Raw genomic sequence first — 14848 nt, 5'->3', positions numbered from 1 at the left:
GCTCTTTTTTTGTAATCCTACCCACCATAGAGAGCTGTATTTCCGTTTTACTCCTCTTAGAGCAAACACAATGATTCCACATCCATATGACAGTGTGTAGACTGGAATAAAGCACATGACATTACAGAAATAATATTTTCCCAAGGCATATAACATGTACTGTATAAATCATGTAGCTTTACCATGGTATGATTTGAGGTTCAGGATGGCCACAAAAAGTGCAAAAGCAAATCCCCAGTAAACATCTAAACACAGGTAAAGGAAAATTATAATCATTATGAAGAACAGGTCTGAATGTGGGTAATAATTTATAATAAGAATTCAAGGTCATTGTTTAATCATATATACTATATGTATTGATGGTAGCTGCATCTTTCCAGCAATATTATTGCTCACTCCATTATTGATCAGCTATAAATAATGCACATGCTATTGGATATTAATGAACCAATTATTAACACTTGATAGTGATATATACATATTTTGTTGTTATTATTAATATGCTGTAAGTTAAAAATAAAATGCTGGCATGAATCGTTAAACAAATCATTTATTAGGTTTGTGTACCTTTTATGTCATATGGACGACCTTTACATCTGCTTGTATGGGCTGGCAGATCTGACAGGAAGCAGACAAAGTGAACATTGTTGAGCAACAAAACATATAATTAAGTTGTCATCTAACATTCCATGTACAGCATTCTAAAAAAGGAACAACCTAAAAATAAAAAAAAACAATTAAAATAACAGCTAACATGTTTTAAAATACTGGTGGAAAGTTTAAAACAAAGTTCATCTTACCAGATATTATGCCCACAACCTCAAACAGAAATGTGAAGAACACAGCAAGAGCTAATGGAACTGCGAGTGCTGGAAATGCAACAAGGACATTAAGACTCACAGAGTGCATGTTTTAAAGTTGAAATGTACCAATCAAATACAATAAAAGGTAGGTTTGATGGCAAATAAGAAAATTGGAAATGTAGATTGTTCCGAGAAAGTTACTGTACTTACAACGATAGGGTCTATAAAGTGCTATTCCCCATCCAAGACCAAAGCAGATTGAATAAAAATGGTAATATTTATCTGAAAATGGTCACAACACAAGATTAACATTAAGAAATATCTTCTAAATACATATGAATTTGTTTTAGGATGTGCCATAACCATACACTTTTAATGTAGACTACACAGTACATACAGTGTTTGTAAGCGTCAGCAACTTCCCTTCCATGTTCCTGAAAAAGAAACATAATCATGATCTGTATGTAAAGAGAAATTCATGCAAATAATTTGATTGATAAACACAAAGAGAAAGTAAGAGAGAGGGAGACTGAAAGAAGAAGACAGAGACAGCAAGAAGGAAGTGAACCAAGACAATATATACTTATTTAATTAAGTAATGTATAAACACAGAATATTATATACTATATATATTAACAGAATGTATTAACATTACCACATGTGGAAGACCTTGAAAGTCGGGAATGCAGATGTACCCACCATTTACTGTAGGTTCAGCTCCACCTGGCAGGTGCAGCAACAACTGAATGATCAAACACCCAGACAGCTGCCTTAACCAGATAAACCACTCTGTCAAGTAATGTGACAGAGGGAAGTCCCAGATAAGACTGTTTTGCTTTCACATTCATTCAGTTTACGGTATGTCCTGAGAGACCTCTCAGCGTTTTTCACAGGTATATATACAATCATATATTTAATGCAAGTGTTTGACAACTAGATGAAAGAAACATTTTTGTGTGGCATTTATTAATGTCTGTAAACAAAGAAAAGAAAAACACAAATAACTGACTTTAATAGTTTTGCTGTCTAAGTCTATGTATTTAAAAATAAAAGTCAATCATTTTGAGAGCTGCGTTTACATTTAAATTCTGAGCAGAGGTGTTAGCCAAGCTGACGTCAATCATGGACAACACCTCTCCCCCCCTGCACCAGACTGTGGAAGCCTTGAGCAGCTCTTTCAGCAGCAGACTCTTACACCCACCTCACTGTGTAAGAAGGAGTGCTACCGCAGATCATTTATCCCCACAGCCATCAGACTGTTTAACTCAAGCTCTACATGAACAGTCACTTTCCACCCACTTGTTTGCTTTTGTAAATATCTTGTTGTTTTTTGTAAATATCTTGTGTTTTTCTATTTATTTTCTATTTAATATTTAATATTTCTATGCATATTTTTCTGATTCTACTTGTACTGTTGCACCTTGAGCTGTTGTAACATGTGAATTTCCCCGTTGTGGGATAAATAAAGACAATCTTAATCATATACAATTAGACAATTAATTAATTAATGTTGTGACAGTCAATTTATCTGCAAATGTTTGGATATTGATTAATCATGTAAGTTGTTACATTAGAGAAAAATATAAAATATTTGATGACCCCACCCTGCTTTTGTAGTTTCTAATTGGATGATTTTTTAACATGCGAAATTAATTGGTTAGTCAGAAAATATTTCATTATTAATAATGAAAATTAGTATGTTTGCAGCCATATAAATTACACAAACTGTGTCTTTAATAATTTAAGCTCAGTGTCTGTGTCGTTGATATGGTTGTAGTTCATTAACACGTCTCTAGATGGCAGTGTTGTATTGACATCTGCAGGAGGTTGCCGAAGCCTAGCTAAACCTGCGCAATGCATTCTGGTACTTGAGGTCAATATGGCTACTGAGGTACGCCAACGTTGGGATTCTCACGTTCAACTTAAAACTACATTTCCCTTCGCATTTACACAGATTTGAATGCCGTTCAGGGGCAGCTTTTTCCAATCGATGATCTCAACTGAAGTTTCCTCCGTCAGCTTCATGAAGAGGCTCAAGAAACTCCTCGAGAATGACAAAAGTGTCGTCTAGGTCGAGCATTGTCGAAGTCTGTGGCGGGAAAAGGCAAAATGAACTAAACGCCATTTAAGTCCTGACAATGCGGTTGAAACAAAGAAGGCAGTGATTTGCGGTCTCGGTGGTTTTCTCTGCTGCTCCTGTTAGCCAGGGCTGGGTCCCGTTACAGTTGTGAGTCGGCGAGGCTCACCAAGATGTCCATGGAGGAGCAGGAATATGCCGAAGCGGTACTGGTGACAGAGGCCGGGCCGCAGTGGCTTCGAGTCGAGGTCGAGCGTCTTACCCGGGAGCTCCGAGAGACGACCCACGAGAAGATCCAGGCGGCCGAGTACGGGCTGGCGGTGCTGGAAGAGAAACAGCAGCTCAAGCAGCGATTTGATGAGTTGGAGACGGAGTACGAGACGGTCCGACATGAGCTGGATCAGCTGAAGGAGGTAACCTCGGGTCATAGCCACGCAGACAGACACCTTAAAACATGTACTGGTACTGGTGTCTGAATGTGGACGCTCGCCATGTATAAAATGCCCTATTAGCAGCCCGTTAAGAGGTACTAATTTGGGGCAGCAGCGGTAAACACTCAGACAAACAGTCTCTAATCAGAACCATCATTACATTATGTAAGCTATCAATCATGATCCAGGCTGCTCTGAGGGTCAGCCATAACTTTAAAGTGCCATAAAGTGTATATTAATTAGCTCGACTCTGGCTGTAAGGTTATGACAGATTGCTATTGACTGCGTAATATAAGCATAATATAAACATTATGGCTCAATGCTTTCCTGGTATTTAAGGATACAAATTGACATTTCTTTTAGGTCACTTCTTGCCCGCACTTGCTCCTCTTGCTATGTAATCAAGGCCTTCAAATTAGACGTCTGCAGCTGCAAGAGTGTATCATATTTACATGCCTATGTGGCCAACCTGGTGTTGGTTTATTGGGTCTAAAAGTAGCTGGAAGGGTCAGGCTGCAGTAGAAAATAAACGTGTTTCAGACTTGTTTTGCCGTTCAGTGTTTTATGTGGATCCCGAGTAAGGATCTACAGATATTGTTTTTTCAAGCCCCATACTGATAACTAGTAATCAAAGTGATCGTCAATCAATATTTGGAACCGATATACATAGGCAGCAAAAATGAAGGCCATGGTGTGAAAATTGAGAATGACCAGTGCTAAGTACTATTCACATAAGTACTGTACTACAGTAACATTTTGAGATACTTTACTTCAGAATTTCCATTTTCTGTTACTCTGTACTTCCACTCTTCTACATTTATCTGATAACTTTAGTAGGGATACACCGCTTACCGGCCCTGCGATTTTTCTGACAGATTGTCGATAAAATGAACTAAGTTTAAAATGTGCAACATGCTCTTACACAATGTCCCACCTACAACAATATGTGAAAATGTATCAAATAAATGTAGTGGAGAGGATATATAAAGAAGCAGAAAATGGAGATACAGGTAAAGTACCTGAAAATTGTACTTAAGAACTGTACTTTTACTAAATTTTACTTATGTTTATTCCATCATTTTGTTTGAAATTTTGACACAAAGAGTTTAATTTTTACTGCAAATGAATATCAGTCCCAAATATTGGATATCAGTCTTGATTTCTAAGTATCGGTATCTGCCCTGAAAAAGCCATATCGGTCAACCCCTAAACTTTTGTTGCTAGTTACCTTGTAGGTTCAGATTATTCAGTGTTCATAGGCACTTACTTGTGACATGTAACAAGCAGATAGTGTTGTGGATGGGACATTGAGTAGTGAGGCCACAGAGAGGTGACTTCAGACTCAGGACGGTAGCTGAATCATAGCCAAAGCATTGCCTTTTTAAAATATATTTTATTTTATTGGCAAGCGGACTCAAAAAGCACCGATACCGCTAATCAGACAAATGCTAAATATCGTCCCAATAATCAGTCTATCGCTAATCTTGAGAAAGACAAATCTTCTCCATAGTATTTTTCACAACTCCTGTCCTGATGTCCTCATTGGCCTGTGAATTCCTGCTTATTAGCCACCTTTTGGGATTTGTCGGTATAGTTAAGAAGAGACCTTAGTTCACAAGGCAAGGAGGTTTTCATCTGTCATCATTAATGAATTCAGCTGCCCGAGACTCGTTTTACCCAGCTCATTTCAGCATTAAGATGTTATGACTTTAAGCCAAGCTGTTGTCAAGGAATCTCTCCTCACCTCCATTATGAGCCTGACACCTGTGGAGTAATTTAATTCTCACTAAGCAAATGCTGTGTCCTTCCCTTTCTTTTTTAATATGGTAATCTGAGACATCACCCATTGATTTCTGAAGGGATGGTTTGAAGTTTGGGTGTACCATTTGCTGCCATCTGTGACAGTTATTGAAGACAAAAAATTGCTAAATTGGTGGATGGGGAAGAGCGTGGGCAAAACTGAGACCAAGACACCAGTCAGTTAAACAAACACAGCTCAAAATGTACAATTTCAAACATATGGTCTTTATATCTTCTTCATAAATCAGTGATTTTTAAAATTTGCCTCAACAAAAGACATAAGAAGAAGTTACATTAGCTACTGAGATCCTAACTTGTGGGAAATGTTGACTGTGTCTCCAGAGAGAACTTGGGTTTTCCCTTCTGTTTTCAGAGTTTACATGCATCTAGTTTATAAACCTTTAGAGGAACTGTGTCTTGAGACCACTTCCACATTGGCGTCAGCATTCAGCAGTTATAGCCGCTCACTCTTAATAATTTAGTGTATTCGGATACTTCACTGTGTGGTATTTCTGGTAGCTAGAAGGCCATAAAAGTGTAATATCGTGAGATCACTGCTCTGAGTAAAGAGCAAGATAGACTCAGAGTAGACAGTCTTTTTCTTAGCTGTCAAAAAGCCTTTGTTTATTTCTAGATGTCACAACATTTTACTGTTGTTATACTGATTGAGTCCAATTTTCAGTTAGGGCTCCAACTAACGATTATTTTCATTAATGATTAATCAGTTGTTTATAATTTCAATTAATCAAGTAATCGTTGGGTCTATGAAATGTCATGAAATAGAGAAAGCTGCCCATTATTTCCCACCGCCCAAGGTCATGTATTCAGATTGCGTGTTTTATTTGACCAACAGTCTAAATCTTCAATGTAATCAGATTACTATTGTGTATGACAAAGAAAACCATCAAATTCTCACACTGAATCAATCAATTACGTGTCCAGTCTAAATGAGGAACTGACGTGTGTCCTCCGTGGGTCTTCCACTGACTTATTCTCAGTTGTACGTTGATGGTGATTTTTGTCCGCATTGCTTAATTCACGATGTAGGTCACAGTCCACTCATTGTTTGACTCATTGTTTGAGTCATTGTTGGAGTCAGTCTCCTGGTATCTCATGATTCTGAGTGCTGCTTCTCTCTTTAGTCGAGTGTGTCACAGAGGCTGATGTAGGAAAAGAAACAATCCATCAGCGCTCACTTTGCTCATTAAGCTATAGATCAATTCCCCTCACGACCGACCACTGCTTGTTATACATACAAATTTGTTTGACTGGAAACTACTGAGGAAGAAAAGGCGGGGTCAGATGCCAGTGGAGACCTTTAGCTCTGTGGTGGCTCTCAGGACTTTCTTGGACAGGAGTTGTTACATCACCAGTTCAGCTCAGTGTCTGTGTGTGTTGGCTGGATGTCTAAAAGCTTTTAAGTCAGTTGACTGTGAGAATCTGACATCGGCCTGTTCATCCTATGAACTATTAATGTGTTGTCCTAACTCTGTAAGTTCTGTCAACTTAACTTAAGCCTAAACACAATCATAGCCACCTCCATTAGACCCACCTCTCGGCTATGGAAAGATTTTTATAGGACCCAAGAGTCGATGCATTTGTGTCGTCAGTTCCCCCTGCATTTTCTGGAGTTTTGTTGCAATGTGGGATTAGGTTTAATAAGAATTAAAAATAACTGACTTTTTGTCTTTAAGTGTTAGTACATTAAGATTTATTTGATAGATTTTTGGTAAATGATCATGAATTTTGTTCCTTTTTTGAGATGTCAGGGAGTTCTTACCCTCAAGCTGCATATCACAAACAAGCGCTGTAAATCGGCTGTTAAATTAAGGTAAAGTTTGGGTATAAGGAAAGGAAGCATTTTGCAGAACTTGTGATGTGATCAAGTGATGCTTAACTCGTGATTGAACGCTGTAGTATGAAAATATTTTCAAGTTATTTTGTTGAGGTTTGTTCGGGGCTTGTGACAGTCACTCTGATTGAATTACTGTATCAAGAAAAGGGCAGTCATGGCAAAACTCACATAAATGTCTGCAGAGGTGGGCAGTAACAAAGACTAAATAGTTTGTTACTGTACTTAAGTCAATTTTTCAGGTGTCTATTTATTTTTCTGAACTTTTTACTCTTAATCTCGACATTTTAACACAAATATCTGTACTTTCTACACACTTACATTCTCAAAACAGTTTATTTTCTTTTGGTCAGCTAATCATTTATTCCACTGACGCTGCTGTGGTAGTCTGGAGTCAGATTTCCAAGACAGATCAAACTGAATAAAATGTTTTTTGTTTTTTTTTTGGTCTCCGAATGTGGATTGGCAGACAGCAGACTCCAGTTGTCTCCAGCTTGTCAAATGAATATGACAGAGTGATGCAGTTCAAAGTCAGTCAGTGCTTGCAATCTTTTTCCATGCTGGATGCCATGGAGTTACATCATGATATAAGGGTGACACAGCACTTGTGACTTAAAGGTCTTCTGAGGTACAAATGACCAGTAATAAATGCAGTGAATGACAGGCCCCCAGGTATTTAAACAAACTGTCTGGATAAGCAAAGCCTTATCTTATCACCAGTGATTATTCTGCTCATACTTGTGGTTATGTGTGTGCATTTATTAGTCTTCGGTCAGTATTTTGCCCCTGATGTTTTTTCTTCCTGTGTTTCCCAAGGCCTTCGGACAAGCTTACTCAACCCACAAAAAGGTGGCAGCAGATGGGGAAAGTAGGGAAGAGTCACTGATCCTGGAGTCGGCCAGTAAGGAGGCTCTGTACCAGCAGAAGATCCTGGAGTTGCAGAATGAGCTCCGACAGGCCAAAGTCTCCTTCAGCAGTGTACAGACTGAAAATGAGCGCCTGTCGTCCATCTCGCTGGAGTTGAGAGAGGTGATCATTTCATTATATGATTATTACATAGCATTACCTTTAAAGCCCGTATATATCAATGACACGTTGATCTTATAGGCTAGATCGTTTTTGTGTGTATGTCTGATATGTTAACCTGACGTTGTCGACAAACAGCCCCACCACTTACATCTGTGTTGAGTTACGTGTGTTTTTTTAATAGTAGCCTTTCATGTGGTAAAGCTGTGGAAACTTTAAATGTCTTTCCCTAAATCAAATGTGAATTTATTGTTAGTTTCAAGTACATTCATGTTCACAGGGCTTGTGCTGAGCCTCAGTTACAATTTACTGTAAATAGGATGAAAGAGGCAAAGTTAATGGAAGTTTTGACAGAGACATGGAGCCCAGACCACCACCACTAGTTGTTAGGGTGAGTTGTGAGAGAGTCGAAGTTTGTGCTTGTAGTGGGGGGAGGGTCAGTTAGCAGGACTGCAGTGAAACCAGCAGGAAAGATGATGTAATGTTCCGCTGTGAGTGACACAAAGGATGTCCTCCGCCAGGGCTCTGTCTCTGTAGCATGGAGCGGTAAGTGGACCATGTACTCCTTCCGTCATTACATTTGCCTGCCAAAGTCTTGACCTTGTGGTATGTGAAACATGCTGACACCCTGATCCTCATTTCTCTCACAGTGGCCAGACAGTTGTAAGGATGTAATTTGCACAGCCTGGGTGTTTTTCTTTTCTAACTGTGATAATAAACGTTCATTTTTATTTCAGAGTTCAGAGCTGGCAGAGCTGCAGCGTGGTCAGCTGCGTGATGACATCAGAGAGTACAAGGTGCGGGAGGCTCGTCTGCTGCAGGACTACAGCGAGCTGGAGGAGGAGAACATCTCTCTTCAGAAACAAGCGTCTGTACTGAGACAGAATCAGGTGAGCTGAAGAAGACGGAACTTGACACTCACTGCGTTACACATCACGATCCTGAAAAATAGTCACCCTTTTATGCCTCAAACTAGGTACATTAATGTATGTGGTTCTGATATAACCACACAATCATTGGTTCATGTAAGAAAGTGACAAGGTAAAACATAAAAAACAATCAAGTTTTTTTTAATTTACAGGTTTTACATAGATTTGAGGCCTAATAGAGAAACGACAGTGGACACATATCATTTGAGGAAATTTGACATCCTTGTTTATATTTTTACCATCTGCTTAGGTGGAATATGAAGGTCTAAAGCATGAGATCCGCCGTCTGGAGGAGGACTCCCAGTGCCTACACAGCCAGCTGGAGGAAGCCATGCGTCTGAGAGAAATCGCTGAGCGACAGCTAACAGAGGCCCTGGAAACGATTAAAACAGAGCGTGAGCAAAAGGCCACCTTGCGCAAGGAGCTCTCCCACTATATGACCATCGGCGGCTCTGTGTACAACAGCTCTTTCAACATCTCCATCGACAACCTAAAAACCCACGATGATCCCTCCGCAGCCACCGAGCCTGACAACGATGATCTGATCAGAGGCTTTGAAAATGGCTTGATCAAAATGGGCGAAGGTGATGAAAACAAGAGAGGAGAGGCTTTCAAGCCTGCTCCCAGCCTGGTGGACGACCTGCTGAGTGAGCTCAACATCTCCGAGATCCAAAAACTGAAACAACAGCTTGGGCAGGTATGAAGACCATGAGATGCTCTTTGCAGGCTGGCATGTTTTTAACACAGTCACTCAAAAGCAGATTACACTTTAGCTAAAAGTTTAGGGTTGGTTCTGAAGTTATTTGATGGATTTTGCCAATGTCAAAACATGTTGTTTGTTCAGAATGTTACTGCATAAGATCTATACAGTTGACACAGTCTGAGATTTAACTGTCCTTACATGTGAGAATAGAAAAATCTATGTTGCTCACAGTGTAACTACATGGTTATCAATCATCTATGGCTATATCAATTGCTTATGCATTTTAACATTTGTATGTTAGGTGGAGCGGGAGAAGATGGCCTTGATCAACTCTCTCCAGGAGAGCCAGAAACATCTGGAACAGGCCTATGGTACTGTGTCTGAGCAAAAGGAGACTGTCAACAGGCTGACCGAGAACCTCAGCGCAATGAGGAAACTTCAGGCCAGTAAGGAGCGGCAGTCTGCCCTCGACAGTGAAAAAGACCGAGACAGCCATGATGACGGAGACTACTACGAGCTGGACATCAACGGACCGGAGATCCTGCAGTGTAAATACACCGTGGCCGTGTCTGAAGCTGGGGAGCTGAGGCAGGAGCTGAAGACTCTGAGGGCAAAGTACGATGAGTGTCGAACCCAGTATGAAGACGAGCGAGCACGGCTGGATAGCGACGTCCACGAGTTAAGGTCCAGGTTGGCGTCCCTGGAGAAGACCAGCCAGGCAGATAAAGCGGAAGTGGCTCGCCTGGAGAAGGAGCTCCGTCTGGTCAGTGAAACTGCAGGAGAATCACTCGGCAGCCTCAATGTGGCCCAGGATGAGCTCATAGCTTTCAGTGAAGAGCTGGCCAATCTCTACAACCACGTGTGTATGTGCAACAATGAGACCCCTAACCGTGTCATGCTCGACTACTACAAGCAAGGCAAGGCCATAGTAAGAAGAGGGCAAGAAGGGAAGGAGCACCAGTCTTCAGTGCTTCTCACTAATGGGCTGATCAGTGAGACTGAAATGAAAAAGTCTAACTCCAGCAGCACTCCTGCTCCAGAGCATCGGCCAGAACCCATGAACATCTATAACCTCGTAGCTATCATCAGGGACCAGATCTGCCACCTGCAGCAGGCAGTGGACCGCACCACAGAGCTGTCGCGTCAGAGACTCGCGAACCTGGAGCTGAGCACAGTGGCAGACAAGGACAAAGAGGCTTGCATGGGAGAGATCCTCAAACTGAAGTCCCTGCTGAGCACCAAAAGGGAACAGATCGCCACTCTCAGAGCTGTGCTCAAGGCCAACAAACAGGTCAGGACACCACTCAGTGTGTGTATGCATGCCTGCTGTGTATGTCTCTCTGAGGAAGGATGTTCATTGTTTCTCAAACTGTCCAACAGAAAAGGCTTTAGCTTAAAATAACCACTGAGTTTAGCATGAAATAGATAATGATAATGAGATCTTCTTCCCTTTAGACGGCTGAGGTTGCTCTGGCCAACCTGAAGAGTAAGTACGACAGTGAGAAGGGCATGGTGACTGAGACGATGATGAAGCTCCGCAATGAACTAAAGGCTCTGAAAGAGGATGCTGCTACGTTCTCCTCTCTTCGAGCCATGTTTGCTACAAGGTATGATTATACATAATCATGGGTTTACCTTTCTTTCCTGACAAACATGAAATGAACCATTATGTTACATCCTGGTGGCGAGGTGGTCCAGGGCTCACACCATGATGTATGACTGTGTTTGTTAGGAAGAGGAAACATAAATAATTTATATCAAACATATATATCTTTAGATCCCGTCAATTCTGCCTCTTTTCAGCATCTTTTTCTTGTAATGGAAAGAAAATTCTAAGTTTTCGTGCATATTCTGCATGACTGTTTTGCCTGAGTGTCTGTATATGTCTGCGAGAAAGACACAAAGCATTGTGGGAACAGTCTGATGTAATACTTGTGCGAGTCAGCTAGCAGAGAACTCATCCTCCCATCTGGAAAATGCTGTCTGGGGAATGGAGAAAACATGTGACAGCAGCAGCACTTCAAAGGCTCATTGCTCCACCTGCTGGAAATAATGTGCATCTCTCGTTTCTTCCTTTTCCTCGCTTTCTCTCAGGTGTGACGAGTATGTGACCCAGCTGGACGACATGCAGAGGCAGCTGGCTGCTGCTGAGGATGAGAAGAAGACCCTGAATTCTCTGTTGCGTATGGCCATCCAGCAGAAGCTGGCCTTAACACAGCGCCTGGAGGACTTGGAGTTCGACCATGAGCAGGCGCGTCGCAAAAGCGCCACAGTGGCAGGAGGCAAGGGGAAAACAAAGGGCAAGGGAGCCGCTTCCAACCATCATGTAAGTTGGAGGCTGTACTGCAGAACCAATTCTGAGCTACAAAGCATCAGCAGAGGCCCTGGGTTCTTCTGCAAAGTTTTATGTGGCCTTTTAAAACTTTTATATCTACGTTTGCAGGATTTGCATCTCTCTAAGGCTTTGCATGCACTCATTTTGTCTAACACAATGCTCTCTGCTTTTGTAGCCATTATACATCTAATAAAATATTTATATCACACTAATATTACTTCTTAACGCTATAGTATAGTTGTTTTCAGAATAAAATTAATATATAGAATCTATTCAGTTGGCACAGGGAAAGCATAAATCTCCCAAGCATGGAGCTTAAGTCTTATTCTCCATAAGATATTTATATCAGTTGGCCCGAGAACAACATGAAACTGGAAGCCTACGTGCTAATTTTAATTCAACTGCCATTTGATTCCAGGCTGCATCCCTCAAATTCAAGTATAAGCAGGTATAATTTATCATGGAAAGTACCAAGTCTTCATCAGTGTTTTAGTTCTGTGATATGTTAGGGTGCTCGTGAATCATTTTGGGGGTGGAGGTTGCAGTGAGGATCGTGCTACACATAATGAAGAAAGCATGAGGTGACAAAGCGTTGTAGCCTTTCTGAAGAGTTTGCCACAAGAGGTCACTAGTTTTGTGTTATACACTGTTTATATTGTATTTTTAGAATTTTATGACATGATATGTTAAGACAGAAATCTGACAACATTTTTAGATATACAAACCTAAACCTCAGTCCCAACAGTTGTAGTAGAAATGTTGTCTAGTAGAAATGTTGTCTAACTCCTCAATTCTTGAGGAAAATTCATCTCTATGTAATCTCAGTGCAACTGTTTTTTGTCTCACTGGTCTAAAACAGCTTGTGAGAAATTGATAACAAAAAATAAGTGATTGTACTGTGAACTGTGAATTTAGGTTCAAAACAAAAAACAACAAACAAAATTGTCTGCATGAATATTTTTAGTTTTTGCTACAATAATCATGTTTTTCTACTACAAATAAGAAGCTTTTCTTTATATTCTCTATTTCCTTTCAAGTTTCCATTAAACTTTTTACCTCACTCTTGATCTAACACAAAACTTTGTCTTTTTGTCTTGAGTGACTCACTGAAGCCTGCATGCATAACACGCCTCAATCCTCTGCTTCCTGCAAGCCTCTAACTTTCCTCACTGCTAACTTTTAATCTACTTAATTAATAAACTCCATCTCACTAATGAAGTGGAAATTGTTGATTGAATTTCAGTCAATTAAATGTGATTTTCCTGTTTTATCTTTCCCATTTGCAGTAAATCTATGATGCCAAGTGTCCTTAAGGAGGTCCGTCAGTGTCTGTGACACAGTCACCTGTGCTCCTGGTTCCTTCACTTTCTAATCACGGTCCGAATCATGTTATCGTTAACACAAGAACAAATCCAACAGTATGTTTTATAGTGCCAAAACACATATGTGGAAAAAAAAGAAACCCTTTGACTGCATAAAGAATGACTCATCGCATCAGCTGCCCACTGCAGTCCCTTCAGTCTTCCAACAATATGCACCACTATCATTACTGAAAAAGAGGAAGAATCAAGATGGGTGTTGTGCTGATTACTCATTGCCTGTGTTACCCTGACTGAGCACTTAGGTGATTCCCCTTTCTTTCTAAACTCATACTAATTGTTTCAAGTATCGCACAATGTTTCTATGGATGTGCATGTTTATCTGACAGATTCATGACGACATTTGAAGTGATTCCAACATGTTTTATCTGTATTTATTTCATAGCAACAAAATAAGAGATTATTATTTTAATCTTTTAAAACCAGACCTTTCATCCAGCTGGTTGAAATCAAACAAAAGAGAGGAAATACGTTTTTCTGCCTTGGTTTTTTTTCTTTTGGCCTTAGATTTAGAGGTGCCTTTTTGACAGCCACATAGATCTCCTGTTTATTTTCACTATATAATCCTGCAAATATGGAGCTTCATATTCAGGGTCTTAACTAGATTTTGTATAATTTGGCTGCTCCTTTGTACACATGGCAGAGCTGTTACAAATTAAAAGTATGCTTGTTGTGACTAAGGAAAAGTATTAATGCCAAGCTTATTTAAAGATGTCTAAGTTAAGGTCAGATGTTAATAGTATTCATAAACTTTATTCATGAAGGAGAGTTTTTTTTAATGTCATTGTTTTAATACTACTTTTTGTAAACATTTGAGTCCATTGTCTGCAAACAATAAGCCTGCTTTGTGTGTTTTGTGTATACAAGTGCAATTTGCAAACATGACAAGGAAAAAAACTAAATGTCTATGCTATGTGGAAATATTTTACACATTGTTGCTCACTTACTTGGTCCTAATTGATTTTATATGTTTTTACTATAACTGCAATTGTATTTATTTGACACTGTTCAGACTGCAGGATGTCATCATCCTTTTTGTTTTATAAAGGGAGCTTACGTGGGTGTCGACAAGACTGAACTTGTGGTAAAACACTAGCAAGATTCATGACTGTGGGCTACTGTCTGTGCTAACAGTTATGGCTGGTGATGAAATAAATCTAACTTTCACAGTACTGTAGTCATTGTTCTTTTTCATTTGAACATGAGTTAGCTACCATTCCACAGTAATTTTGACAATCGAGTTATATTCCTTCACAGTAGAGAAATTTAAAAGATGCATAGTAATTTGAGAGCATCCATGGGACGTCCTGGAAAAATTACAATCTGTGGAGGCCAAACCGTGGATCAGACTTGTCCCTGACCCTTCAAGGCATGGACACAGGACTTCTGGGGGTACCCTGTGGTGTCTGGCAACATTGGACAGATCAGTTGAGTCCTGGGGGTTGCGACGTGGGACCTCTATGGGTTGCACTTGTTTCAGGCGTCCCACAGATGCTCAATCAGATTGAGATCT

At 40.2% G+C, this 14848-nt stretch overlaps 1 protein-coding gene across 1 annotated transcript; it reads left to right on the top strand.

Moving 5' to 3' along the window:
* Positions 1–2787: 2787 nt before the first annotated feature.
* On the top strand, positions 2788–14507 carry LOC140998721 (protein bicaudal D homolog 2-like). The gene is made up of 8 exons (XM_073469081.1): positions 2788–3293; positions 7780–7992; positions 8727–8879; positions 9169–9615; positions 9923–10912; positions 11077–11228; positions 11716–11947; positions 13243–14507. Exons 1-8 carry the CDS (start codon positions 3054–3056, stop codon positions 13243–13245), a joined length of 2430 nt encoding a protein of 809 aa, XP_073325182.1. The 5' UTR covers positions 2788–3053; the 3' UTR covers positions 13246–14507.
* Positions 14508–14848: the final 341 nt, after the last annotated feature.

This window comes from Pagrus major, chromosome 6, assembly GCF_040436345.1.
Source record: "Pagrus major chromosome 6, Pma_NU_1.0".
NCBI lineage: Eukaryota > Metazoa > Chordata > Actinopteri > Spariformes > Sparidae > Pagrus > Pagrus major.
Note: the sequence above shows the minus strand (reverse complement) of the source record. Positions and strands in the feature narration are given on the sequence as shown.